Genomic DNA, 26,367 nt, shown 5'->3' on the forward strand with positions numbered 1-26,367 from the left:
GGGAGAAGAAGCTTTGACGATTCTTCTTACTGGAAAGTTATTTTATTAGTAAATTTGAACTAAATCTATACGGGAAACCTGAGTAATTTCTCTTAAACCTTTGTCGTCTGGACCTTTTTATGTTCTTAGTTCTACTATTCTGTGCTTTTTGTCATTCAATTAGAAACCAATCAAAGGATGAAAATACAAGGAGCTGAGATCTTTTGTCCTGAACATTTAAAAGTGAGCCTGGGTGTTTGTTGGACACAAGGCAAAAATCCTTTACAAAGAAAACCAATTCAACCTGGATTTGAGTTCACTTTTATTTGTACAACAGTTGAGGTTACAAAGAGTCCGAGGATAACGTGGTAAATACAGATGGGCTAAAGGAGACGGTACAGGCAGAACGAGACGACGACGGTGCAACGCCACCTGTTGAAACTGCACTTGAGTCCGGTTCTGTTTACACTGTAACATACTGCTTTAGATCATTTAGGATTTCCTATACGTCTAGAGCAGACGATGATGATGATGATGATGATGGGCAGTGGTATATGGGTTTCTGCAGCTCACTGCTGCTCAAAGGCTTTTGGACATTTGATCAGAAACAGACCTTTCTGCAAAGATCAGCTTCAGTTTTACCTGCAGCAGCTGGAAGGAAGCAGATTAAGTAGAGACTCGTTTATTCTTCTGCAAATTACCCAAAATCTATTCAGATCTCCTTCATTTCTGTCAAAAGAACCATTAAGATTAAGCTAAAAAAAATCCAGTTTAACATCGTTCTCAAATTTTCACCTGAGAATATTTTTTAACTGCTTTTCTGATACATTTTTAATATAGCTCTAAAAGATTTACATTACCTAGCTGAAGTTACCATGGCAACCACAAATTTGTATCAATAAATTGAACAAAATAAAAAAGAGTTTAGTTTCCTGTGGCGCCATCACAAAGACAGTCTTTTCCTGAAAAAAAACAAAAACTTGAATCCCCTCTTTAACGTGGACACGTCAAGAGGTTTATTTGGAAATCCCACACAAATTAAAATGTAAATAACTGATCAAATCTAACCCAGAATGGTCTTTTGAACGGCGCCTCGTACTAAACAGATCCACTTGTTGACCTCCTTCAGGCCTGAACATGACTGGATGCTCCACAGGCTTCACTTTTGACCCATTTCTGCTCTCAGGCTCATCAACGAGGAGAATCTCCACAGCAGAAAAAAACCATTTCAACATTTCTGTCATGAGGAGCACTCAGATCTGTTTCAGGCACAGTAGGGGGGGGCTTGGATTTAAGCTGGAACAGCAGCAAAAGATCATTCTGCTCTCCAGCTGATAAGTTCTGGTGTCTTTTTTTTGGGAAGGTATTAGCTCTGAAAAATGTCTGCGTTCATGATGAAGGTGGAGGAAAGAAGCTGGAGATCACCGACTCATCGCTAAGAAAGAAAAAATCCACCAGGTGACCCCAGTCAACGACATCAAAGAAACAAGCTCACAGGATACATTTCACGAATTCACTGTCAGATTCAGGAAAAGGTGCAGAAAGAAGACAGGAGCGGGAGGCGGCCGCACCCCGAGCAGAAGGCTGAAGGTGGGTCTCATGGAGGTGAGTCAAAAACAGGTGCAAAGGCACGGCGCTCTGCCAGAATAAGACTATCACGACAATGAAAACGCAGCAGCAGATCAAGGCACAAAAGCATGTGTGTTTGTGAAGAACACAACATGCAGGCTGAACTGTGTAAGACTGTAAATGTGAGCCAGATTAGTTCCTAACCTACCCTGCAGGGGGCAGTATACCACACAGGTGGAGGTGGAAACCCTCATCAGCTGGTTGTCCTCCACTCATTTGCAGCTTCTTTTCCCTCTAGAAGGTGCATATTGAGGAAAAAACTGAACTGAAATTTCTCCTGGAAAATCTTTTTGGTGTTTGGAAAGAAGTCACCTGTTTCTGTTCTCTCAGTCCAGAGAAGGAGTCCCAAACTTCTGCTCGTCAGCCAGTTGAGGTGAGTTTGAACATGAAACCGATCAGCTGACATGTAGATGCATCTAGGTTAGTTTTTCTGCTTTCCTCACTCTCACGTTCACAGATTTCCTCTTTATAAATCTGCGTTGTTTCCAGACAAAAAGCCAGCTTCTGCAGCTGATTCCTTTCTTCTCTCTGGTCTGTTTCCATTGGAACAAACCAAGCCTGCTCATGCTTTATGAAAAAGATCCCATTCTTAGTCATGAGTGGAGGCAGACCCAGCTTAGCAGCTCACTACATTTAGACAAAAGCAGCTGGAAAGAAGATTAGTTTCAAAAGGAAGCTGAAACACACGAATAGAAAATCAAAACGTTTCATTTTCTAAACGTTTTTCTGAAAAGAAACCTCCACAAAACTGGAAAACAGGAGGATGAGCAGTCGGCCATGATGACCAGGAGCACACAGAGGCTAGAGACCTGAACGGCTGCAGGTATGAGTGATCAAAAACAGCCTTCAAATACTTTTAAAAGCACCATCACTGCTGGCTTTTTGGTGATTTTTAAACAAAAACAAGCCAATGGAGATTCGTCATTGGATTCGTCAAACTGTGGTACTTGAGGCTGGAAGTTCTGCGGAGGATGAAGCTGTTCTTAAATTGAAAGATGATTTTCTGAAATGATTCTGCCGTCAGGATGTGAGTGAAAAGCTACCAGAGCAGATGGTTTGAGCGCCCACAGCTCCTGACGGTTTTAATTCTCCTAGGAATTGGACGACATCCAGAAGACGTGGATGAAGTCTGTCTGAGGTTCATGTTCTCCATCTCCAGTCCATCTCTGTGCTCATAGATCATGTTAAGGGAAAGCTTCAGGTTCGCATTCCTTCTCCCTGTGCCGCTGCACTTTTGATTTGGGATTTAAACCACTGCAGCTTAGATTTTCCAGAGACGTTTTTGTTTATAGAAACTCTTTATGCTATGAAATACACCGCGATTCCACATTTTCACTTAAAGCGGGATTTTTGTCTGCTTAAAGAATCGTTCCCGCTTTTTCATGTTGGATTCCTCACTGGTTTGTGTTTCCCCTAAAAAATAACCAACTCTTCTTGCCTCTTCATTTGCACAAACACAGTTTCTTAAATGATAGCAGAGGAGCGTCTGCATCCATTTATGGCTGACAAAGAAATAGAAGAACACAACAAAAATTATCCAAATCCAAATATTGGAGCAGCAGGAAATTCTCATTAAGTACTGATTAAGTTGAAATGTTTTACAAGGAGACAAGTAAATGCGATTTTAGCACAGACGAGGGGCAGACAAAAACGATTTGGAGCTGCTGAACAGATTTCAGTGATTTGTATAAAATACAGGCACCAAAATGAGAGTTAAGGAGATTCACTTTTCTATTTGTACTTGATCATGAGATTGTATGGGTCGTGACTTAAAAAAAAGCCAGGTTTGATCAGTGTGAAGCCATTCTGGTAAGAATGTGTTCAAAACTTCACAAACCATAGATTCTTTTAAATGCCAAGTCTAAGACAAACTGGTCTTTTGCTTATGAGCAAACGCTGTTTCCAAACAGCTGTTTTTAAGCACTGAAGTTGCAGAGAAAATCAAAAACAAGATTAAAATGAAGAAAACTGTTAAAACAAAGAAACTAGTTCTGCTTCACAACACCAGCAGGGTTTTTTTTGTGCTGGCGCTGTGCATCAAGTCAAAAATGCTTCTGATTCTTCGGGTTTTTCCTCATCCTTGACCGGATCAGGACATGCCCATTGTCAGGTCAAGGAGATGGGGCTTCAATCTGGTTTGTTCATTTTCAGGAACCCTGAGTGTTTTTCCTCAGCAGCCACCAGCTGCTTCTGGTTTAGAACTACAGCCTGGAGAAAATGTTTAGTTTTTTTGTGTGCATAACTAGGTGATAAACATAAGAACCTGTGAGCGCTGTCTGAGCAAGGACGAAAAGCAGGTCGGCGCTGACAGAAGTGGCGTCAGAAGTGTTGCTCTGCCTCCTCCAAACTGGGCTGGAATTTAAATCGGCTAATGAGGAGCTGGGAGAGTGCTTAATGAAGCAAGCAGCTGACAAGTCATAATAAGCTCCAGTGGGGAGTTTCTGTCGCCTCATCGCGTGGCCCTTTAACGTAGGGGTGGTGTGTCTGTGGGTGAACCACAGAGAGATGATCTTGGTCCAGTTTACAATCCCATGTATCCGTTGTCATCTCCCAAATTGGACCCAGAGCGACCACATGTGGGTCCAGACGCCAGCAGGAAAACCCCAGGAGACGGCTCTCCGGCCTCACAAAGTCGCAGCGCTCGCCCACTGCATCTCCAAGCGTCTGGATGTGAGGGGTTGCCATGGCGGCGGAAGCTGTGTCTCATGCTGCAGCTTTCTCTCTCCAAGTCGAACAAAGGCAGAAATCCTGACCACGTTTCTCAGGATTTAAGGACACATAAAGTACTACTGACATGACGGCTCATAACCAAGAGTCTACAGCATCAATCCTCGCTGCTGCAGACTCGCATCACTGCAAACATCCACAGTATAGCAGGTCAAAATGACACCACAAGGCCTGGTGATGATCCTCCAGCTGAACTGAAGATGCACAGTGCATTGGATTCAAGCAGGATTTGCTTTGCTAAATAGGGGCTGCAAAGTTTTGCTCCGTCCAGAGGAGGAAGTGGCTCAATCTTCCCCAGACCTGTTTGTTTGGGGTAAATTCTGAGCTTCCTACCTCTTCCTCAAAGGGAAAGAGAACGGAGGAGGTTTATTCTGTGATGAGTCGCACCAATGTCAAACCCAGCAGGAAACCCAAAACCCTGCTGTTAAATGAAACCAAGAGCATCTAAGGGGCCAGCAGCTTTCTAACATGGGCCTGCAGGCTGACCCGTCATTTCCCAGGAAACACTGTGATTTTCCCGGCTTTGGCCAGATCCTGAATGATCTGCGCTTCGTAGTCTGCGTCGTGAACGCCGGTCTTCCTGAACTCCCCAGAGTAGCGGTTCTGCTCCCAGTAGTGGTGCCAGTTTCCTCGGCTGTCTGCTCCAAAGCCGAACACATTAACCTGAAGGAGAGAAGTAGTGTTAGATGACTTATGTCTTTGACGAGAGATAAAATCAAGATGCTAACTCTATTTCATTTACATTCAGATCAGACAGAACTACCCAAGTCCCCTAAGTAGTCTATTTAAATGTACTATAAGTATACTTAAGTATACTTAGACTGTACCAAGGGTCTGCAACCTGAGGCTCCTGAGCCACATGCAGCTCTTTCATCCCTCCATTTGATGCTCTCTGGCTTTGTAGAAAAATACTATTGATTTGAATAAATAATGAGTTTGTCAGTTAAATTTTATCATTTAAGATTTTTTTAAATTAGGGGATATTATATTAATAACACTTTACCAATCCTGACATAATACCAAATTAAGAGGCTTGGCATGCGTCCCGTGTGGAATCCTCCCAAATGACCAAGCAAAATGATGGTTACATCTATTGTCAGAGCTGTTTATTATTAGAATAAGCTCATTTTCTTCTACTGCACAAGTGTCTAGTTTCTGTTCAGAAGCAGAATTTTGCATCATAATGATAACTGCAAGTAAATTTGCTGCATCTGGGGGATTCTTGTCAGGGTATTTTATTTTGAAAAGGAACTTGTTTGTGCTGCTGTCACAATGAAGGAAATCCAAATTGTTATATTTTGAAAAATATGTCACTTTTATAATTTGATTATTATAAATATTTAAAAGCTAAATTATATTAATAAATTACTTAATGGTTGCAAAAACATTAAGTGTATTTTTATAAAGAGTAAAGTGGGACTTTGCGGCTCTCACTCGGTTTTGGTCGGTAAGAAAGTGACCCAAATGACTCTTAAAGCAATAAAGGCTGCAGATCCCTGGTCTATACTAAAAGTGAGGCAGTATACTAGAAGTTAATACACGATCTATACATTGGAAAATTAAAATGTTCCAGTTTAGTCTAAAGAAGTCTTCAGTTAGTCTACTCCCTACACATGGTCTATAGAATTTCTATCCGTATACTCAAGTATATTTAATGACTACTTTTTGCTGAGGGTTTGGCTGTGAATTTCAGCTACTGACCTCATCGCAGACGTGCAGAGCAAAGAACAGCACCAGCATGCCGGTGGACGGGTAGCGTCCGTGATGTTTGGTCCAGTGGTCATGGATGTACATAAAGAATGCTGGGTTGAAGATCTGAACCTAGAGGGGGAATAAACAAGAAGATGCAGACCTTTCTACAGCCTTAAACACCTTTGTGCTTCAGTTAGAGCCTGAAAGAAGAACTGGGAATCAATCTAATTCAAGCAGCTGAACATTAATGATCCAGAACAACAGAAGATGAATTCTGACAGCCCCCAGAGTGTTGATCATTACAAAAACACAAAACCTCTTCTGCCTTGTGGCGATAATCGCTCCCAACAAAGGGGCCTACAGGCAGCTCAGAGCAGCAAATCTCACAAATCTAGATTTTTGGGTCAAACCCAAAAACAGACTGGTTCTGAGGTATTCTCAGTCTTCACGTGACAAGGATTACTTTATTTATTTTCACGGATTAAAGAGTGAGTGGGAGATTACTGGAACAAAGCGAGGCTTTGTAATCCGCCATCAACAATAGAGTGGTGCTGTCGCCGCAGGGTCACTCTGTGTGTGTTTTCCCCGTGAGTGCGTCAAAATCACCAAAATTAATTTCCCTGAGAGGACGCACCTTGTCTTTGTCCACACGCAGGAACTGCTTCACTGGAGCGTAGGTGCTGCACACAGAGCAGACAGACGGATCAAACACTTAAACTTGAGCTGCCTTTGTGCGCTCTTATATTCGTGACATCACAGCTGTGTGCGCCTCTTACAATCGAATCTGTCCGGTGGAGAGAGCGCTGGTGATCCAAACCAGATCCAGGGTTTTGAAGGGAACCAGGACAAAGCTGATGTTTGGTGCCAGGTTTTTGGCGCTTTCCGGGTACATGAATTGGTGGGTGGTGCGGCTGCCTACGTCTTCTTCATAGCCCACCGTGGGGGCCAGGTTTATCCTGGGGTAGCAAAACGTGAGATCAGCAGGTGACAATTTGATCTCTGCTTCCAGACGTGCCAGCAGAAACATTTCACACTGACCTGGTTTCACCCAGTTTTTCTTAAGTTCAACCAGATGCAACTTCAGAGACAACGGCACTATGTCAAGTTTTATGTTTACATGAAAAAAACAAAACCTCTAGTTTGTTCTCATGTTCACACCAGCACTTTAAAGACCCAGTTGGACAGAAAATGTGATTTTAACATGTTCTGGTGGCATTTTTCTAATGATGGAGGACATTTATAAAGAAAATGCAGCTTAAGTATACATTTCTGAGTATTTCTTTATTCAAATTCTTGTGAATCAGGAGCAGATGGAAAAAAAATGCAGTTTGAAAAAGATCTTCTTTGTGATGTAGAAAATACCCCCCAAGCTCCCTGCTCTGCTTCAACAGAGAGCTCTCAGCAACTGTGAGATTATTTGATTTTGGCAAAAACAAAGCACAGCTCTCTTGCTGCTGATTAGCTGACTCAGATGACTCTATCACACCTGATCCAGGTAACCAGCAACAACAAGTGCAGAAAGAGCTGGAGACCAGGCAGGGTGGAAGATCTCAGGCCCTGCATGGCACCCAGAGAGCAGCTCAGAGGCAACTGAAGATGAAACAAGAACAAACCTCAGTGAACAACCAAAGTTGGAGTCAAAGAAAGGAGTCTCGTTTGTGCAAACTGACAAATGTTACCCTTTTGTGCTCAGAGGGAGCTTACTCCAAATGTGATGCCTGATGCAGATCTCAAAATAGTTGAAACAATGGCACAGTGTACTGTGGTGTAGCATCTACTGATTTTTAAAGGCTTTGAAGACATCTAGGTATTGATGCTGATTTTTGCTATTGAAGTTTTGTCTCACGTTTGACTAATGTAGACTTCAAGCTGCTAAACGTTTTGCAATTATGTTTAATGCACACTTTTATTATTAAAAGATATCGTAGATAGTTATTTTAGACAAAAGCTCTTCACTGCAGTTGGGTCGCCTGAATTCATCAAGGCTGAAGCCGTACTCCTTTAAAACTGCAGTCTATGCTTTGTACTGCTGAAACCTTCCTGAAATAGAAGCTGGGAGGAGCTCCCTTTCTTTAGCACAGAGGAACTTGTGTCTGTGATTACAGAGTCGAACGTCATATTTGGACTGGTCACAAACACTGTCCCACTATGTAACAATCAACTTTAAAGAGTCTTTGTCCGCAGCACGCGCCACTGCCACGTTAAAACATGGTTTCCTGTCTGCACAATCAAACTTAGGTTAGGATTTGAAGATGGCAGAACATTCTTATCAAAATTTGGCTTTGTAGAAAAAAGCATTCAGTAAAGGTATTTGGACTCCCCTGTGCACAGAGATTTCTTCAGTTTCTCTACATCTTTTATGCTGCTTGACTCTCCTCCCATCTTTACTACTGGAGGACACTGCCTCTTTAATACTTCTACACAGTGGGCATTTTATGCGCGTTTAGTCTGGGAAGTTCACACTGGACAAGCAGGGAGGGGCTTCTTCTTCTTTTTCTACTGTTTATTAGCACTTATCCGCCACCTACAGTTGAAAGAGACCTGGTGCAAAATGTCGAAGTAATGCAATCTCACAAATTGGCCAAGAAACAAAAACGGTTCAGCTGGTGGCTGCCTTGCAATGGAGGATATGGATTGTCATCACGTCAGGAGAGTGTGCTTGGTTGATCTTTCTTTGAACAACAAGAGCAGATGTCGTTAGGCTCATCTCCGCGTCTGGGTTCACCAGATAAACCAGCTACACTCTGAGTTCGGTGAACTTCTGAGTCCCTGGTTTGTCAAAGTTTGACCTGGCTCAGCTGGCAATGTGCATTCAATGGCCACGCAGAGCCAGAAAATGGTCGTAAAAACTTGTGTAGCTACGCATGAATGTGAGAGTTTTCAACGTGAAACCCTGTGACGCGCATTTACGTGCTTTTACATAGATTTAATTTTGGAAGTGGCCACTTCAACGCCTATTGCTCAGGGTGGTGTTAACGCTCAGACATCCTATTTAGGCAATAATGTAAAGAGAATGTGTAGAAGGTCTTTATTGCTACGATTCTTTCATCTTCAAAATATCTGCTCTCTCAACTTTTTGTGAATTAATGTGAGGAATCACATTTAGGTTAAGAGTATTTTGTACATAAACATTATGTACATTTAGGTTTTGTCATAAACATGTTGGCTTTTGTGGTTGAAAAATCTTTGCATTTTGGTTGTAGTTCATAGCTTAAACATCAAATTTAGTGTCTGTCGTCTGGTGCTGATTGAAGCTCAGAAAAGCCCTAATTCCAGAGCCACTGTTGGCGGTTCTCAGGCCTTTTCAGCAGCAAACCCATTTAAAGGTTGACAATTTGTAGCTGCTCATTCACTGCATTGGGGAAACAGTCTTGTTGCATTTGTAAAAGTATAAAAACAAATCAGAGTATTAGGAGGATAAAATATAACCATAAAAGTATGCAACAGTACACATTGACAGACATGAAGTGGTTGAACTGAGGTCCCTCATTTAACTCGTTTGCATGCAGGAATGTAGCTGATGGAGCGTGGGACAAAGAGAACAAATGAACATCAAACCGGAGAATCAAAATCAGAGACGGAGGCTGCCCACACAGGTCCGCTGAGAATGCAGCTGTAATGGATTCTGTGGCCTGGAGGTCCCACAAACACACAATACCAGACAGCTGCAGATGCAAATGCACACAAACTCTGCAGACAACATGTAGCTGTGTTTGGGTATATCACCGAAAATGGGACACACACACACACACAGCAAATCCTGGACGTTTTAGCTTGTCTTTTGGGGACCCTGCAGATCAGGTGACCTCCATTAACCAATAGGAAAGCATAACAGAGGGTAGCATTAAACAGAGATTCATTTTAACTGCATCTGTCATCTGCCTCTCTACACTCAAACACACACCTACATGCAATAAAGAATACACAACAATGAAATAGGATTCCCCAACATGTTGTTTTTTTCCTCCCATGAGCTTGATGTTGAGGCATGCCCCACCAGAGTTAGCAAAACGTTCGTATTCCTCTAATATTTTTTGCTGTGGTGACCATGAAAAGATGGCAGTCGTAACAGGCAGACCTCAGGTTGATTTTTATTCGTTTTGGGAGTGGCAAGTTAGAGAAAATTGAGAAATAAACATTGTCATAAAGGGGGAAAACAGCTGAAATGAGTTGAAAAAAACACTGCTGTGTACGCTCAGTGTTATACCCCTGATAAAGACTAGATGGCTACTAAATAAAACTTTATACAAGACAAGATCAATCATGAGTTCTGTGCTTCATGGAAAAGAAAATTTTTGCTGTTTTGTTACATATTAACAGCCAACCTGATCTAAGCGTGTTTCTGCATAAGTCCTCCCCACTCTTTACAAAAACACCTCATTGATTTTGAATGTTTTATTCAAGACACCCAAATCCCTGATGTTGTTAAAGCTTTGACCTAAAAAAGCCAAACAGTCTATCTATCGGTGGGTGTGGGTGGGGGTTATATGGAAAAGTAGGAGATGCTGATTTTTTTGTGAAAAACGATATGTTGCTGTGTTGATTTGATTGCTTTTACACTACATCATGGAGGACAGCTGCACAGATCTGTTTTAAATCAGAGAATGTTTTGAATGGCCAGAGTTTGCTAAAAAAAGAAATGAGTCGGTCACATCTTCCTTGAATATTCAAGTAAGTGGAGCCAAATTAGTATGTTCACTCCAACTGAAAAATCATCAACTTCACATAAAAAGAGACTAACTAACACTAGTGTTTCACCTGTGAGAATTGAATTTCTAAGTTTGTACATTTTATGAACTTCAACTGTTTTATTTTATATCTGAGACCAAGATTACCCCTGAATGTGACTGAATGATGGAATCTTCAGCTTTAGAAAAAACATTTTGGGTATACTGTATTCCAACAACTGTCTTGGTTCTGCACAAACACTCATTTTTATAAATGTTTGATTACATCAAAGCCAGCCAAACCTCCATTTCCAGAAAAGTTTCAAATCTGGCCTCCAGTGAAACAAACCAATGGGTGATGAGGTCAAATTAGGACCAGCTTAAAATAAATGACAAAACTGTTTGTAAAATGGGAAAAAAACACAGAAAATTTGAAACCAGACAAGGTAAATGTGAAAACAAAAAAGTGAAAATCTGAAAACAGTTTTAAACTCGAAAAAACACATTATCTTGGACGAATTATTAAAAAATTTAAAATAAAATTGTAAATTTGAAATAAATATTGAAAATAATACAACATGGAATTTTAAAAAGTTGAATAAATAGAAAATTTGAAACCTAAAACTGTCCCCCAATTTAAAAAATGTTTATTTGTATTTTTAACTTTTTTTCCGTTTCTCCGTCTTTGCTTTAAGTTCTCAGTTTTCAATTTTTACTGCTAAACTGATCCTATTTTTACAAGGGGGGGGGGGCTTTGAGCTCATTGGCTACCGGGACATGATTTCCCACCCGGTGAAAGAGGAGACTCCTCACTACACATTTTCTACACTTTTCTCAGACAGGCATTAACATTTTCACACTTTTCTTTCTTGCTTAAATTGTCATAGTTCCAACCTTCATAGAAAATAAGTCCAGTATTAGAATAAAAACACAGATCTAACCGCGATGAAGATTTCTGTAACATTGGTTAGCTGCACGTGCCACGTCTCTGTAAAACACTGCACAAGGTCAACAGCAAAGTCGCGCTGAAAATAATCAACCAATCAACAGCGATATAGCGAGGGAAAACACAGAAGTAATAATGCTCTCCCAAAGTTTAGTAGTCTTCATCAGTGTGGGGTGGCACAGGCCAGAAACTGTTCTGTAGCAGAAAAGACATCAGATCACCGTAAGCTCTTAGGGAATCATAGGAAATCATGTCCCAGTAGCCAATGAGCTTAAAGCCCCGCCCCCACGTAAAAATAGGATAATTTCAACAGTGAAAACTGAGAACTGAAAGCAAAAAGGGAGAAACAGGAAAAAAAGTTAAAAATACATATAAAACTTTTTTTTGGTATCATGTTTAGGTTTTAAATGTTCTTTTTATTTAAGTTTTAATTTTTTTTTTCAAATTTTCAATATTTCTTTTACGTTTACAATATAATTTTTTCTAATTTACAATTTTGTTTTCATATTTTCAATCATTTCTCCAAGTTAACAATGTGTACTTCTGAGTTTAAAACTGCTTTCAAATGTTTACTTTTTTTTTCAATTTTTTTTAATTTATTCAAATTATCTGTAAATGTTTTTTTACATTTACAATCTGGCTTTTAATTTATTTCAAGCTGATCCTAATTTGACCCCATTGTGATGTCACAACAGGGTTTGTCCATCTTTTATGTGTACGCTCCAGACAAAGAAACATCACAGGAAACCATTTTTACATTTACTGTATAATGATAATAATAATAACAATAAATATCATAAACTTTATTTGTATGGCACCTTTCAAGATAAAAATCACAAAGTGCTTCACAGCAAAACAGAATATTAAAAGGTGCTTTGATGCTCAAATGTTTTTTTTTCGGTTTATGTTAGATGCATTTTGGTTAGTTTTGGAATTTTTGTAACTTTGAAAGACGTATTGAATGCATATTGTGTGATTGTGTATGGGGTGCTTTCTTAGAACATGCCATAGCAGGGTATGATGGAAAACATGCAGGAATGCGGCCCTCGAGGCCTGGAGTTGCCCATCCTTGGTAAAATTCTTGTCAGTAAAACTTCCATCCATCAGCTTCACCTCATGATGAAGTTGTGTTCATCAATGATTTTTCCGTATCCCGATCCACGGAGATTTCCAGAGTTCCCCACTACGGCACAGCGCAGGCAGCGCCCCTGATCCCATGAGCCATACGGGGACCTCCCGGGAATCACCTGCAATGACGGGTCATGATGAGAGCCAACAGACGGGCACACACAACCCGAACCTTAATGTGAAAATGCATATTCTGTTCCCAGAGCCGAAGGCAATACGGGAGCCGACATGAAAAATAGATGGTTCGCCTTCAGGGATCAACATTAAGATCTCAATATATCTAAAAGCAAATTGTTGTGCTGACAGGAAAAAATGCATAAAAAGCTCCTGGTTTGAGCTTGTCTGCAGAACCTCCTGCCTTTTTCTCAGCCATGTGAAATAAGGAGTGGGTGAATGTACAAGTTCCATGGCAGTGGAAAGATGAATTAGTAATATGGATGTACCTTAAACAGCCTGAGCAACACCTGCTGGATGCTGTGGGGTTTAAACTGGGGCTGCAACATCTGCAGACAGGAAAAAAAAAAAGTACTGTTAGTTCCTTCCCGTCTGTTGACAAATGAGATCTGACAACAGACCTCAAATAAAACTACTCTGCGTCTGCTGATGTATATACATGCATTCATCTGCTTACATCTGCAAATAAGCAGCAGTCTGTGCACCACATAAAAAAACACAGGAGGAAAAATTAAGGCAGATGGCTGGATGATAACATGCTATAAAAAAGATTAAAAATCCCATAAACTACCTGAATTTGAAACAGATTTTCTTAGACAATGTGATTTAAAAAAAACAAACAATTACAGCTTTAAAAGCTGCTTAAGTTGTTGTGCCTTTTCATTTTAAACTTCTTTTCAGCGTCTTTCCATGTCTATATTCTGAAGCACAGAGATAATTAGCGTTATACTAAGCATTCACACAACCACAATATCTGTTTACTGTCTTTATTGTTCAGTGAACATTTGTCTTGTTTTGGAAACCAACTTGTTTATCTTCCTTGTTCTGTTCGCTTACGATCTGAAACCTCCTTTATTTGATCAAAAGGTTCAAATTGTGCTCCTTGTAGACACATTTAAATAGATATATTTATTTAAATTAGGACAATGCATATTAATCAATGTCTTAGCATAGCTAGAACACAAATATGCTAGAATTAGCACAAAATCTACATCTGTTGTCTTCAGGCAGGTAAAAAAAGAAACTGATGTTGGGCACATTGAGCAATATGCAAACAATGACAAACAAATCTTAAGGCGTGTGTGCATGCTGTAAAAGCTACAGCATACAACAGCACAGAGTAGACATAGCCACAACATTTGAACGTCTACAGTAAAAGACAGACCCTCTAAAACAAAACTATTAAAATTTAAAAATTAAATTGTGGTATGGTGGATGTTGTGTTCATATTTATTTATCATAACATTATTTTCTCTGGTTTTAACCATTTTAACACATATTGAGTATCATGGTTTTTTTTAAATGACAAATACATTTTGCACTTAACAGCTTTTTATGTATTTTTTTGTATTATTTTTTGTAGTAGGTTTTTACCATGGGTTGTTTTAAGGTATAAGTATTGCAGACCAGGAAGCATTTTTAATTTAATTGTGCCTGTGACAATGACAAATAAAGATCTATCTAGAATTGATGATAATTGATTGATCATTTTAAATATGGGAACATGTCTGGTTTGTTTCTAACTAATATTTATAACTGTTTCAAATCCTGTAAACATTTCACAGTTTCTGATGTGATCTGGCAGTAAGTTTAAACAACTTTGCACCTCTGATGGACACCATCATTTCACAAAATTTAGTCCTGGGTCTTTGTACTTTAGTCTCTTCTGGTTTATAGAGATATTTTTGGATATATGAGCAAAAGTTGGTTTCCTATAAACTTGTTTGCCACTTTAGCAGACAGGTTTTTGTTAAAACCAGTGTGGTTAAAGACCGATTCCAATGAAGATTATGTTTTGGCGTTTTTAACATGTTCTTGTAGCATTTTCTCATTATGGAGGAGATAAAAAAAAAAAGATTAAAAAAATTATTAAAGCTTAAAAGGGCATTTCTGAGTATTTTTATATTCAAATTGTGGTGAATCCGCTACATTTAGATGCATCTATTGCAGACAATCAGATCCATGTTTGTTTTTGCTTTAGACATCCAAGCTAGCGTCTGGTTAAGAACTGTACGGCTAGATAGCTCTGATATTGCTGGCCACTTTTGTTTCACCGCTAATGTCAGGTTGGGATTGTGAGGGGCTGTAAGCTAGCAGGAGAGAGTGTAAACAAGGGGAAGATGGGAAATCTGCGCAAACTTTTTTCCATGCTAAAAGTCTCGCCCACAACTCAGAGGCAAATTTCTGATGAACTCCTCCCGCTCTGAAAATCTATACCCTGGAAAACAGCACAGGTTTTTGGTTTAGCCTAAAAATGGCATAATCATAATTAAGACCACTCAGAACGCTTTTTCAGCAGATCCAAATATGATTGGTGTGGGACTTTAAGTAGTTTAAAGCAAAGATAAAGCACATGAAAAATCTAAAAAGTAAAACTCAGAACTGCTCCCATTAAGATTCGAGTGTTTATGTATGCAAACCTTTAATAACCGTCCCTTCCTTCCTCCCACACTTCAGTCTTTCTTTTATTTGAAGCCTTTTGTCCCATGCTTCCTCTGCACCCACCACTGCCCCTAATTCTCCCAATGCAGATCTCATTCCCTCAGATTTGAATCCTCTCCAATAGCCTCCAAGCTCTGGCATCTAATTTCTTCCCTTTAATTTCCAGTTTCCCTCTTTTGTTCCTCCTCCTCTTGTCTTTCTTCATTTGGATGCATGTGCAGCTCCTCTTTTAGGTGCTACTCACTATTAGCAGTCATTGATGCGTCATCCACACTTACAGTCCTGGCCGAATTCAGTTGGAACCAATGAAGATATAAAATTAATTTTCCTTTAAACAAAGTTGTACTGCTTAACTGTTCAGACAAAGCCAAAGATCTAAGCTCTTCAAACCTGTTCACTGCATTATTCACTTCAGTTTTTGTAAAAGGAAAAACACGCAGACTTTTAAGTATCTTCTTAATCGGTTTTTACACACTTTAATCCTCAAAAGAAAATCTCAAAAGCTCGGAAAGGCCAATAATAGCTGGAAAAAGAAAAGAGACGTTGACTTTTTTTCTTTATTCTTTTTCATTTCCACCCAACCGTCCAGTGATTCCAATTCATTTAAAACAAGAATATGTGTTTGGATGGTGGCAATCTGCTGTCTGAACATCTAAAGTTACTGTTTCAGTGGAGTTTTCACTATAAATACAGTACAGCCACTTAAAAGTAACTAGTTAATTCCTCTTTCTTAGGCCGGACTGTTAGTTATTTAAGCTCTGTACTTAATGTTTTTCATGCATCTAATTTTCCGCCAAAGTGCTGATAATGTGGTGATTATGAGATAATTTCATAACCATTTAAAGGAAGCAGCTATTTGGCTCTTTACTCTATTGAATAGTGGTTTTAAAGTGTATGTAATGGTCTGCCTGCAAAAGTGATTTCTATATTTTTAACCTTTAAAGGCTTCAATTGTCCAACCCCTCTTCACTGGAAAAAGACTTTTGCTGAGCTACAAAAACTTACAAATAGACAAAACTACCACAAAGATGCAAATTTAGATTCATTTTTGCCTAAAATCATGTTCAACTATTTTATTTGTTAGTATTTTTTATTTATTAAAGACCCATTTCAATCATCTCCACTTCATGATTACATTTAAAGCGTTCCCAATAAATATCTTAATTGTGATTATGACGTTTTTGACCAAAATAAAAGAAAACCTGTAGTTTTCTAGCACAGACAGTACAGACCAAAAGTTTGGACACACCTTCTCATTCTGTACTGTAGTTTCTGCAGTTGCTCTTCAGAAATACACCTCTGAGTTGTGGGCGAGACAGTTGGTGCGGAGCAACCCCATCCCCCTCCCCATTGCTGAGAGATCTAAGTTTACATAGTCTCCTGTTAGCTTACAGCCCCTCAGAATTCCAACAGAATATTAGCGGTGCAACAAAAATTACGAGCAATATTGGAGCTGTCCATCCGTACAGCTTTGAGTCAGATGCCAGTTCAGACGAGGAAAATGAAGACATCTACGGATATATTTGTCTGCAACGTAGATGCATTAGAATGGAGCGGAGCAGGGAACTTGCAGCCCACCCAGTGAATTTTCAAGGTCATAAATGAGCTCTTTTTCCAACTGCATTTTTTTGTCTTTTTCTGATTTGCGATTTGGATAAAAAAATACTTAGAAATGCAATTTTGAGCTTTGTTTTTTTTTATATGTCACCGATCATGAAAAAAATGACATAAGAGCATGCTAAATACACAAAAAAACGCAATTTTCATCAGACTGGGTTTACTTATCTAAATGGTTTGCTGCAATTTCATGTTTAGGATCCCATAGAGCCGTTTATGCCTTTTTAAATGTTCAGAATGTCAAATTCTACATTTCAATGATCTTGTCGATAGTTTTGCACATTTTCTGACCCACAAAAACTTGGCTAGAGTGGTTTAAGATGGCATTAAGACACTTGCAACAACTTTGTGACTACTTTGAAATCTGTCACAATAGTTTGAACATCTGCAAATGTTTTGAGACCTTTGCAAATGCTGGTCCCAACCTGCTGCAAGCAGTCAGATGGAGCCTTTCATGACCAAACTACAGCTGCTGCAGGGTTAACCAGATCTATTTTTGAATGGTCAGCTGTTAATTAAAAACATTAAGTGGAAGAAGCTGAAAGAACAAGCCAGAAAACCCTAAAACAGGACATGACTGTGCAGCCAATCACCTTCTGCCAAAAAGTCACAAACTCTAAAATGAAGAACACGGTTTTGTAGCTCCTTGGGGTTATCATTTAACTGATTTAATCTTAATTATGTACAGCCCTGACAGGAAATGAAAGCAGTCGCTCACACACGGAACGGTCCCTGAATACAAATGGTCTTTTAAAACTCTAAATGCTGTTTTGTTTCTAAATGAGGAACTGAGTTTTGTTGCTTTCGCCGCAGACGATTGATCAGCCTGTTGTTCTACAGGATCTATATGTGAAGGCGAACCTGATCAAAACGTTGATGTCATTGAGGATTATGAATAATTACTGAACTAACATCCATCTCACACAGGGATCTTGGTTTAATACGTCTTCTAGAAGCTGAGAGTTTTTATTCTTGGTGTGTCAGAGTGAGAATAAATGACTAAAACCCACAAAAACCATGACATTTTTTTTTAGAAAAGCCACAAAAATTGTCCTTTTTTCCCCTTTTACTCTCTTTTTCTACTTTATCTCCTAGACAGCCTATTCTCCATGCATCTACGGTTCCTCTCACGCGTTCCTCCTCCTCTCTTTTGGTTCATCACCTCCCTGTTGCAGTGTGACAGAATCACTTGGCAGCTGTCAGCTTGTGTCTGCAGTTTTCTCTTTTTTGCCTTTTCAGAGATAAACTTGGGGCAAAAGCTTGAGTCTGAAGAAGCCACTTAAGGACACCGAAAATTTAATTCAGCAATATGCAAGATACCTGTGTAAGATCTGTAGAGATATACGAAGATACATGTAGGGGAGCAAAAAGCTGCAAGGGTGTGTCCACATAGACACCCGTATTTGTCAAATAACTCTCATTAACTCCTCACAGTACCTTTGATCAGACATAAAAAATACTATAAATTCATTTAGTGATTGTTCAAATTAAAGATGTTTAAAAAAGAATGTTTTGTAAACATGTTCACGAGTTAACTCTGTAAATGCAATCAAGCAGCTTTGCCCATGACTGAAGCAGCTTTTTCTTAATCCCCATCAGCACCACAATTATTATTACTGCTATTTTTAACAATTTTCTGTTTAATAATTTCTTACAATAGTGAAAGTTTTATTTTCAGGCAGAGATGGTGTCATGACGAAAATGGGAACCAGCTGGGCGGCGGCTGCCGGATAGCCGGCCGGCAGGGCTCTGATTGGACGATTTGTCTTTGGACGGCGGCCATCCATATCAAGTGCCACCGACCGCCAGCTGCCCGGAAGCCAGGGGGTTTGTAAGAAGAATTCTGCACCACTGGTCATTAGCAACTAAGACATTGAGCACACATTATAATCTTGTCAATTTACAAATGTACAAATCTTTAGACAACATGCCTCCCAAGAAAGCACAATGTTCCGTCTTTGTGTTCTTCTCAGCATCAATACCCCCTGTAACTTGGATCCTGCAGCTCATCTGTCTGCCAGACTGAGACTGAGATCCAGACTGTCTCCTTTATTGATCTGTCTATCCTGAACAGGCCATCGTTCTAAATGAAATGCACATCTTACGCTGTTATAATAATTTATGATTTTCCTGCTGCTTTATCTGACATGAAGTTCATATCTTCAATGCTCCTGGATATTTGTTGCTTCTATTGCCATTTTATTTGTATTGCACCAAACCAAGGTTCTAGTAGTTTCTCCTGGTGTGATGCAGGTTGTTGATTTATCACTGAATTTCAAGTTCATCCATCTAAACCCAGTTCATGACTGCTTCTCTTTAGCTATCAAGAGTCATGTAGAAAAAAAGGAATTGGTGTTTAGGTCACCCGTGCTAAGTTAGTAGCCTAATTAGGTTACTCCTTTCATGTATCAAGCTGCCCCCTATATGTCATGATTATAAATAGATGCCTGATGGTGCTCCAGAAACTGGAAAAAATATTTGTAGTGCTGGCCTGACTGCCCATTCTACAATGCTATAAATGTTTTGTCTTAATTAACATTGTTGAAGCTAATTTGCCAGGGTTTAAAATAAAATACATATTTTGAAAATAAGAGATTCTAAAAAAAATCTACATAATGAATCAAGTATTTTTCGTTTCATTTAAATCACTTTTATATACCTATTTTTGTCTCCAGATTACTGCAGATGTTTTTTGCAGAAAGAGATTTCATCCCATCGTGTCCTTAACGTTAACGTAATGTTAATTTCACTGGGAAAAATGTTATAACGGTGCTGTTTGAACTGATTCAACATCACATTGAGGGTCTTTTTTAAACTGGCAGGACCAAAGTGTGGAAGGGAGTGACTCACACAAGCGTAAAGCGTTGCGATAATAAAAACAGCCCGAAGCACAAAACGGGAGAAAGGAAAGTATCGAACCGTGTAAACTAGATGTAATAGGAAGATACAGACTCGCTGGTTTTCTTCTTCATGCTTTTTTTTTAATCCATCTTGGTCAAGCAATACTGCCCTCAAGTGAGCAGGTTGGAAACATTTTTTTTCCCAGACAGTTTGAAAAAAACAAACAAAGGTGTGAAATTATTTGCAGCCCCCTGTAGCGGTAGTGCAATGTCTGATTATAGTATTGCAGGTTCGATTTCTGCTCTGCCCACCGATGGGTACTGAACCCCACATTTTGTTCATACACATCCCCGCATCCTGATAATGGCACGTATGGCAGAAGACAAAAAATTACTAGTATGAGCAATTTAAACATTTTCTGCCCATTCAAACTGATTTTATGGGACTGTAGTGTTAATGCAACCTTTTAATAAGAAGCTTTTGGAACCATAAGATTATAAAAAGCCTTTTGGTTCGCTTCTGTCTTTGGCTTGTTCATTATAGTGGCGTGTTTAAAAGTAGGTTTGCAATTTCTTGTAGTCTTTAAAGTCCTCGTATGATGAAAATGGTCATATGGGTGTTTTTTACATGTTCTTGTTGCATTTTTCTGATGATGGAGGACATATAGAGAGAAAATTAAGCTTTTAATTGCATTTCCGAATATCTCTTTATTTAAATTATTGTGAATCAGGGGCAGACAAAAACATGCAGTTTGAGAAGAGCTTATGTGTGACGTAGAAAACATGCCTGGCAGGCCACAAGCGTACTGCTCTGCATCCACTTGCACGTCTTTGTTTTCCTCGTCTGAAGTGGCATCTGGCTCTCAACTCTACGGCTGGATGTTGCTTGTCCTTTCATTTGCACCGCTAATGTTAGGCGGGGTTGTGAGGGGCTGTAAGCTAGCAGGAAAACGTGTGAACAGAGACTTCCGTTATGGGGTCGGGAGGGGTGAGCGGGGTTGCTCCTAACCAACATACCTGCCAACAACTCGGAGGTTAGAGGAGGATGTCACAGAAAACGACACAGGGTTTTTTTGGCTAAAAATAATAATAATAATAAAAAACACTGGGCATAATTTTGAAAACAGCTCAAAAGATGATCGGAGTAGGTCTTCAAAAGATAACAAAACATTTTATCAAGGCGTATAGACAAAAACTGATGTCAAGATAAAATGTGAACAAAAGTGCGTTGAAACTTTTTTTATAGACAGAAGAGGACCAAGACTACAGCTTAATGCAGTTGAGGGCGTTTGTCACGAGACTGAAAAGGAGCTTTAGATTAACAAACGGTGTAAATCTAACGTGCAGAGAACTCATCAGATGTCTGCATGTAAAGCGTGACTAAGACTAAGAGTTAATTGGTTCAGCTCAAATTAATGACCACTAGTTTGGAAGCACCACTAATGGCATTTGAATGGCTCACAGGTTTGCACGTTTTATGTTGCATGTTTGGTCTGTAATAGTTTTACGTAGGATTATGTGCACTACTCAGCTGGTAGCAAACATGATAAAACCTGTTAATCAGTGAGCTTTGCAGAAGCCGGTAAGAAGATTTTCTTATCTTTGGATGGAGTGCTGCTCGCTGTTTGCTCTGCTTCCAGCGTTTGTGCAGTTGGTGTTTGCACACAGAAAAATGATATCAATGATAACTACTTAACTCCTAGCCTGGGTTTAAGTACATAGTTTCTGAAAACATTCAATTATCAACCTAGGTAGGTATGGCAACAACAGGGTAAAATATTCATTAAATTATTTTAGAATTTTTTATTTGTTGATGTTCTATAATTATTTCTGGACAGCTGTTTCACCATTTCATTAATTCATATTTTTCATTAATCAATTTACATTCCAGTGATTCAACCAGATCAATCTGTCTAAGCCAAGTTGATAACTGAATCAACCTCATACCAATAAAACATCATCATCTCAAAATGAAATACATTGATTTGTAAGGATTCAGTGGTTTGGTTTTCTTTGTCATGTTTTTGGTTTCCCTCTTGTCAGTCACTCAAGTTTCAGGTTCACGATCCACAGCTGTCTTCAGTTCAGTTAATGACCCTCAGCCTATTTAAGTGTCTTGGTTGCTGTTCATCCTTGTCAGGTCATCTGCTCTGTTGTGTCACAGTTTTGTTTCTCCTCATATTTTTGTCATGTTTTAGTTTGCTAATTAAATGTTTTATTTCCTGTCATCAATCCTGGTCTCCTACATTTTGGGTCCTCCACCACCAGTTCCTGACATGATTATAATCAATATTGGAAAATACCATTTGGACTGAGACATGGTATGTTTATTTTACTAGAACTTAAAAAGGACGAAATTCATCACAGCAAGCAACACAAGTGATGGCAGCATAAATGCATAAACTGATCAGTCCATCATTCCAGTCCAATGTGAGGAAACACTTTGAATTTCAGCAAAGACGTGTGATCATATACTGTGTACTAGAATGTTCCCTTTGGATTCTTTGGATGTGGAAAAACATCAGTGGGCTGAACTTTAGTAAACTAAAATGGGAATAGATTTGGACATTAATTTGTGTTTATTTATTTGTTTGTACATATATTTAATTCATACTTGATTATCTTGCAAGAAATACAAGGATATACTGGGATGAAGGATCGATCTTAGATCAGTGGATCAGTGGATAGTTAGGTCAGTGGATTGGATCAAATCGGGTTGTTCAAAGAGAACCAATGTTGACTATGAATCGTATCGCCAACCACAAATTATGATGTGAATTGAATCGTTGTCAAAACGAATTGTTACACCCCTAAAGCACACTTTTATTTTCTCAGCTTATTCCTGGCTTGCAATTAATAAATGTCAAGCTTTATTTCTACTCTTCACCGAGGCAGGAATTTCCTTAATACGGGTAAAATTAATTAGATTATAGTTGTTGAAAATGGATCCCTAAATTAGTTTAGTTTGGCTCAGATGGTCACACATAATATTTTAGCAAGACTAAGTCGAGTCCAAGATTTGTGCCTGTGGGCAGTTGTTTAAATTCACTGTGTTGCCTCTAAAAAAGGCTAGGATCCTCTTTTGTTTGTTTAGTTTTTGACAGTCGTGTGCAGAATCTAGTTTTATTTCTGTGTGACGGAACTCTTTTGCAAAATAACTGCTTCAGATTAACAGTGTTAAACAATTTACCAGTCTCCGAAGTTTGTTCTAACATTGTGCAGTTCTCTGTCAGAGTGTATTTCAGAAGCTGATGTCCGATGTGTTGTTACACACAAGTGCCTCATGAGGCTGACATAGTATTCCAGTGTGGACTAAACTATTAGAACCCATTAGCACATACATATGTGTGAAGCTACCTTGATAATTGAAGGGGAAACACTGAATACTTTTACTTACCACCCACCAGTAGTAGACATCTGAGGGCAGCTGGATGTTGTCTTTGGTCCAAACAGGAGAGATATCTGGGTCGTAGTTCTCGTCGAACCAGTCGGAGACCCCGGGGTCTCCCACACATCGAGGACATGCACATGTTTTCTGCAGCGGTCCATCAGACATAGACAGCCGGTGTGCACCCACATAATTGGGGACCAACTTGACCCGCCTTGCCTCCTCCCACCCAGGCGGCTCCAGGTAGTTAAGGCTGACGCCCCCACGAAGTGAGACGGAGAAGAACAGCGAGGTGAGAAAGACGAGAGCCAGCATCCCGAAGAGAACCCAGAGTCTACGGGAACATCTGGTCTTGCCCCCCTTTTCTGCTCCTCCACCTCTTTCCGTGCTACCTCCACCCATGACCACACCCCCGCTCATCCAGGGTCTGAGCTCTGACAGTCGGAGAACTCCCCTGGGTTGACCCAAGCTCCAGAACCCCCAGCTCCAACCTCTGTCCCGTTGGAGCGCGGAGGTCGGAATACGGCCCCCCCACGGCCATGTCCCCACTCTTGGGCCTGCCACTGTCCCAAGTCCAGCACCTCCTCCTTTTTTGAATGATTCTCAGCAACCACCAGATCCTTGTCGGCGTAAATGGGGAGACTTCCACAAAGACAGCTGACCCTCAAAGCTGCAGACAAACGGAGCCGGACAAAGACTTTCTTACAGCTGTGATCTCTCCCTGCTTCTGAAGTCTTCTCCTTCCTTCCAGGGGCTTTTTTCCCCCACCGCCTAGAAATTTTCCGCTGTTGTTTTCACGCCCATCTATACCTGCTCCTAATGACCGAAAGCTTTGGTGGAATTCAACGAATGCTCTGTCTCCTCTGCCATCTGTGCGAGCACTGAGCTCGCCTGCTCCTCTCTGCACTGAAGCGCCGGAGCTGAGGAAGGCTGGCAGATCAGTGGAGGGCAGCAGAGAGAGGGAGGGAAGACAGGAGGAGGAGCGGGAGGGGGGAGGAGGTCTGTCCTGAAGGGTGGTGCATCACAGCTTCAGCCTTCCTCCACAAAAACAGTTTTGCACCTGTTCCAGTCCATTGCGTCACTGGGAGATGTTTGTATAAAAAGTAGTGAAGCTAAGTTGGGAGAACTTTTGTCAGTTTTTCCTCCAACTTTCCTCAAACAAAAAGTTTCTGAAGATTTAAAAAAAAAAAGCAACTTTCTTGATGTTGACAAAGACTCTAAAACATGCAGATAGATGCCTGCAGAGGAAAAATTCATCCAAAGCTGGAGCCAAACTTTAATTGACCTTCATCTTTTTCCTTTGTCTGAAGCGGCAATCATTCCATGAAAGACAAAAGTTTATTGAAGACCAAGGTTGAAGGAGCTAGGAGCATGGGGTTCAAGATGGGAGAAAAAGGGACAGAACTCGTCAGTCCCAAATCTTCTTTGCAGCTGGCTTTGAGAGGATGATGAAAAGAAGGGTGAGGGAGTAGCATCTGTCCTTCAGTCCACAGTGTGTGTGCTTGTAGGGTTTGACACTGTGTGCCAGATGCACTAATTTAATTGTGTTGTCCAGCTGCGTCGGCATGCAGATGTATGGGCGTGTTGGCGCTTTATTGATTGCTGTTTAGTTCTAATCCATTAAAATGTAATCCGAGGGAAGGACGCCTGCAGAGCCCACTTTACACCAGCTGTCGACACGGCCCATGTCCATGTGATTCACCTGCGCACACCAACAACTCATTTTTACCGCTTTTGTTTGATGCCACGTGTGTGCAGGACAGTCCAGTTGATGACCTTTTGTGTCAGGACCTCCCGTCTGTTGAAAACCTGTGCAGACAAGCAAAGAAGAAAGAGTAAAACACGTTAAATTCTGTTAGTTTCAACAACATCACCATCACTCCTTGTGTCCTTTTCCATCTCTGTTTTCTTAAAGTCCCACTCCCATCATCTTTTGCTTTACTTCCAAAGCGTTCCCAGTGGTCTTTTAATTATGATTATGACGTTTTTAGCCCAAATCAAAAAACGGTGTTGTTTACTAGGACATAGTTTCTGCAGAGCGGCAGTAGTTACCGTAATCAGAAATTCACCTCCGAGTTGTCAGCGGAACTGTTGGCACAGAGTGAGCCTTTCTTCATTTGCCATCATGCCATAGTTTCATTTTGATATCTGAACAATTTTCACATTTTTTTTTTAAAATAACACCCATCCTTTGCATTTGCAGAAACACTAGGGGGAAAAATCTTCCTCCTGTTCTGCTTCAGTGTTTGCCAATGAATCTTTTTTGTCTTTCTGCTGCTTCCCTTAGGGGGCGCCACAATCTGCCTCCATTTAATCCGCTCCTCTGCATCCTCATCTCCCACGCCACCCTCATGTCCTCCTTGTCTACATCCATAAACCTCCCCATTGGTCTTCATCTTTTCTGGTAGCTTCAACCTCAGCATTCTTTTACCAACATAATTACTGTCTCTCCTCTCAACGTGCCCAATCTCTGTCTGCTTCCCTGCATTTATCTCCAAAACTAATTTGTACTGTATACATTCAAAAAAATGTCTCAATCATGATAAGAAAATGCTTAACAGACTGAAGGAGTCCAGGTGGAAGACGAAGCAAAAAAACCTGAACTCCATCAAATCTCCTATAATCTGTGGTTGTTTTTCCTGTTGGTTGTTGCTGCGAGTTTTATCTGTGGAAAGCAAACGCACAACCCACAGTGTTACGATGTCCAGGTGCAAAACTTCACAGCAGAAGATCATTACATTTAATGCCACATTTCATCCCAGGCTCTCAATCAAAAATCCTATTTCCCAGATCCGAAAATGATAATACAATCTGCCTAAAAACTGCTAAATTTACTCCTCTTTATGTCGAAGGCTGCTTCAGAAAACATTACAAATCAACAAAAAAAAAAAAAATCAAAGTGAAGGATTTTGTCTGAAGCTTTTATGTCACAAGGAGATTCTCATAAGCTTCCAATTTTTATGTCAGGAAAAAATGCAGCTTTAAGGATCAGGGGATGGTCGCCAATCTGCACTGATAAGTAAAGAGAGATAACATGGCTTTACAAGCTCGAATATGTATGATTGAATAGACTGATGGTGCTGCCTGCAAGATGTACCAACAAAGTCAGTTTGTGTCTTGAATTCAGTGCACTTCCAG

At 40.1% G+C, this 26,367-nt stretch overlaps 1 protein-coding gene and 1 long non-coding RNA gene across 4 annotated transcripts in view; one reads left to right on the forward strand and one right to left on the reverse strand.

Moving 5' to 3' along the window:
- Positions 1–284: 284 nt before the first annotated feature.
- st3gal2 (ST3 beta-galactoside alpha-2,3-sialyltransferase 2) overlaps positions 285–26,367 on the reverse strand; it is a 61,335-nt gene continuing 35,252 nt past the window's right edge. For 2 of the 3 annotated variants that reach the window (XM_078948175.1, XM_023955375.2), the window contains 7 exons: positions 23,239–25,038; positions 13,212–13,271; positions 12,754–12,887; positions 6,804–6,983; positions 6,662–6,707; positions 6,037–6,156; positions 285–4,998 (listed from right to left, as the gene is read on the reverse strand). In XM_078948175.1, the coding sequence (XP_078804301.1) occupies positions 4,825–4,998; positions 6,037–6,156; positions 6,662–6,707; positions 6,804–6,983; positions 12,754–12,887; positions 13,212–13,271; positions 23,239–23,649 (1,125 nt within the window). In that variant the 5' untranslated portion in view covers positions 23,650–25,038 and the 3' untranslated portion in view covers positions 285–4,824. Of the gene's footprint in view, positions 4,999–6,036; positions 6,157–6,661; positions 6,708–6,803; positions 6,984–12,753; positions 12,888–13,211; positions 13,272–23,238; positions 25,039–26,367 lie in introns of those variants that run through there. The other variant, NM_001122904.1, reaches the window with a different exon arrangement.
- On the forward strand, positions 1,869–18,820 carry LOC144992480 (uncharacterized). Its single transcript, XR_013656457.1, has 3 exons — positions 1,869–1,981; positions 18,241–18,325; positions 18,680–18,820. It is a non-coding gene; the product is annotated as an uncharacterized LOC144992480 (long non-coding RNA).

Source organism: Oryzias latipes, chromosome 6 (genome assembly GCF_053564925.1).
Source record: "Oryzias latipes strain Hd-rR chromosome 6, Olatipes_Hd-rR_3.1".
NCBI lineage: Eukaryota > Metazoa > Chordata > Actinopteri > Beloniformes > Adrianichthyidae > Oryzias > Oryzias latipes.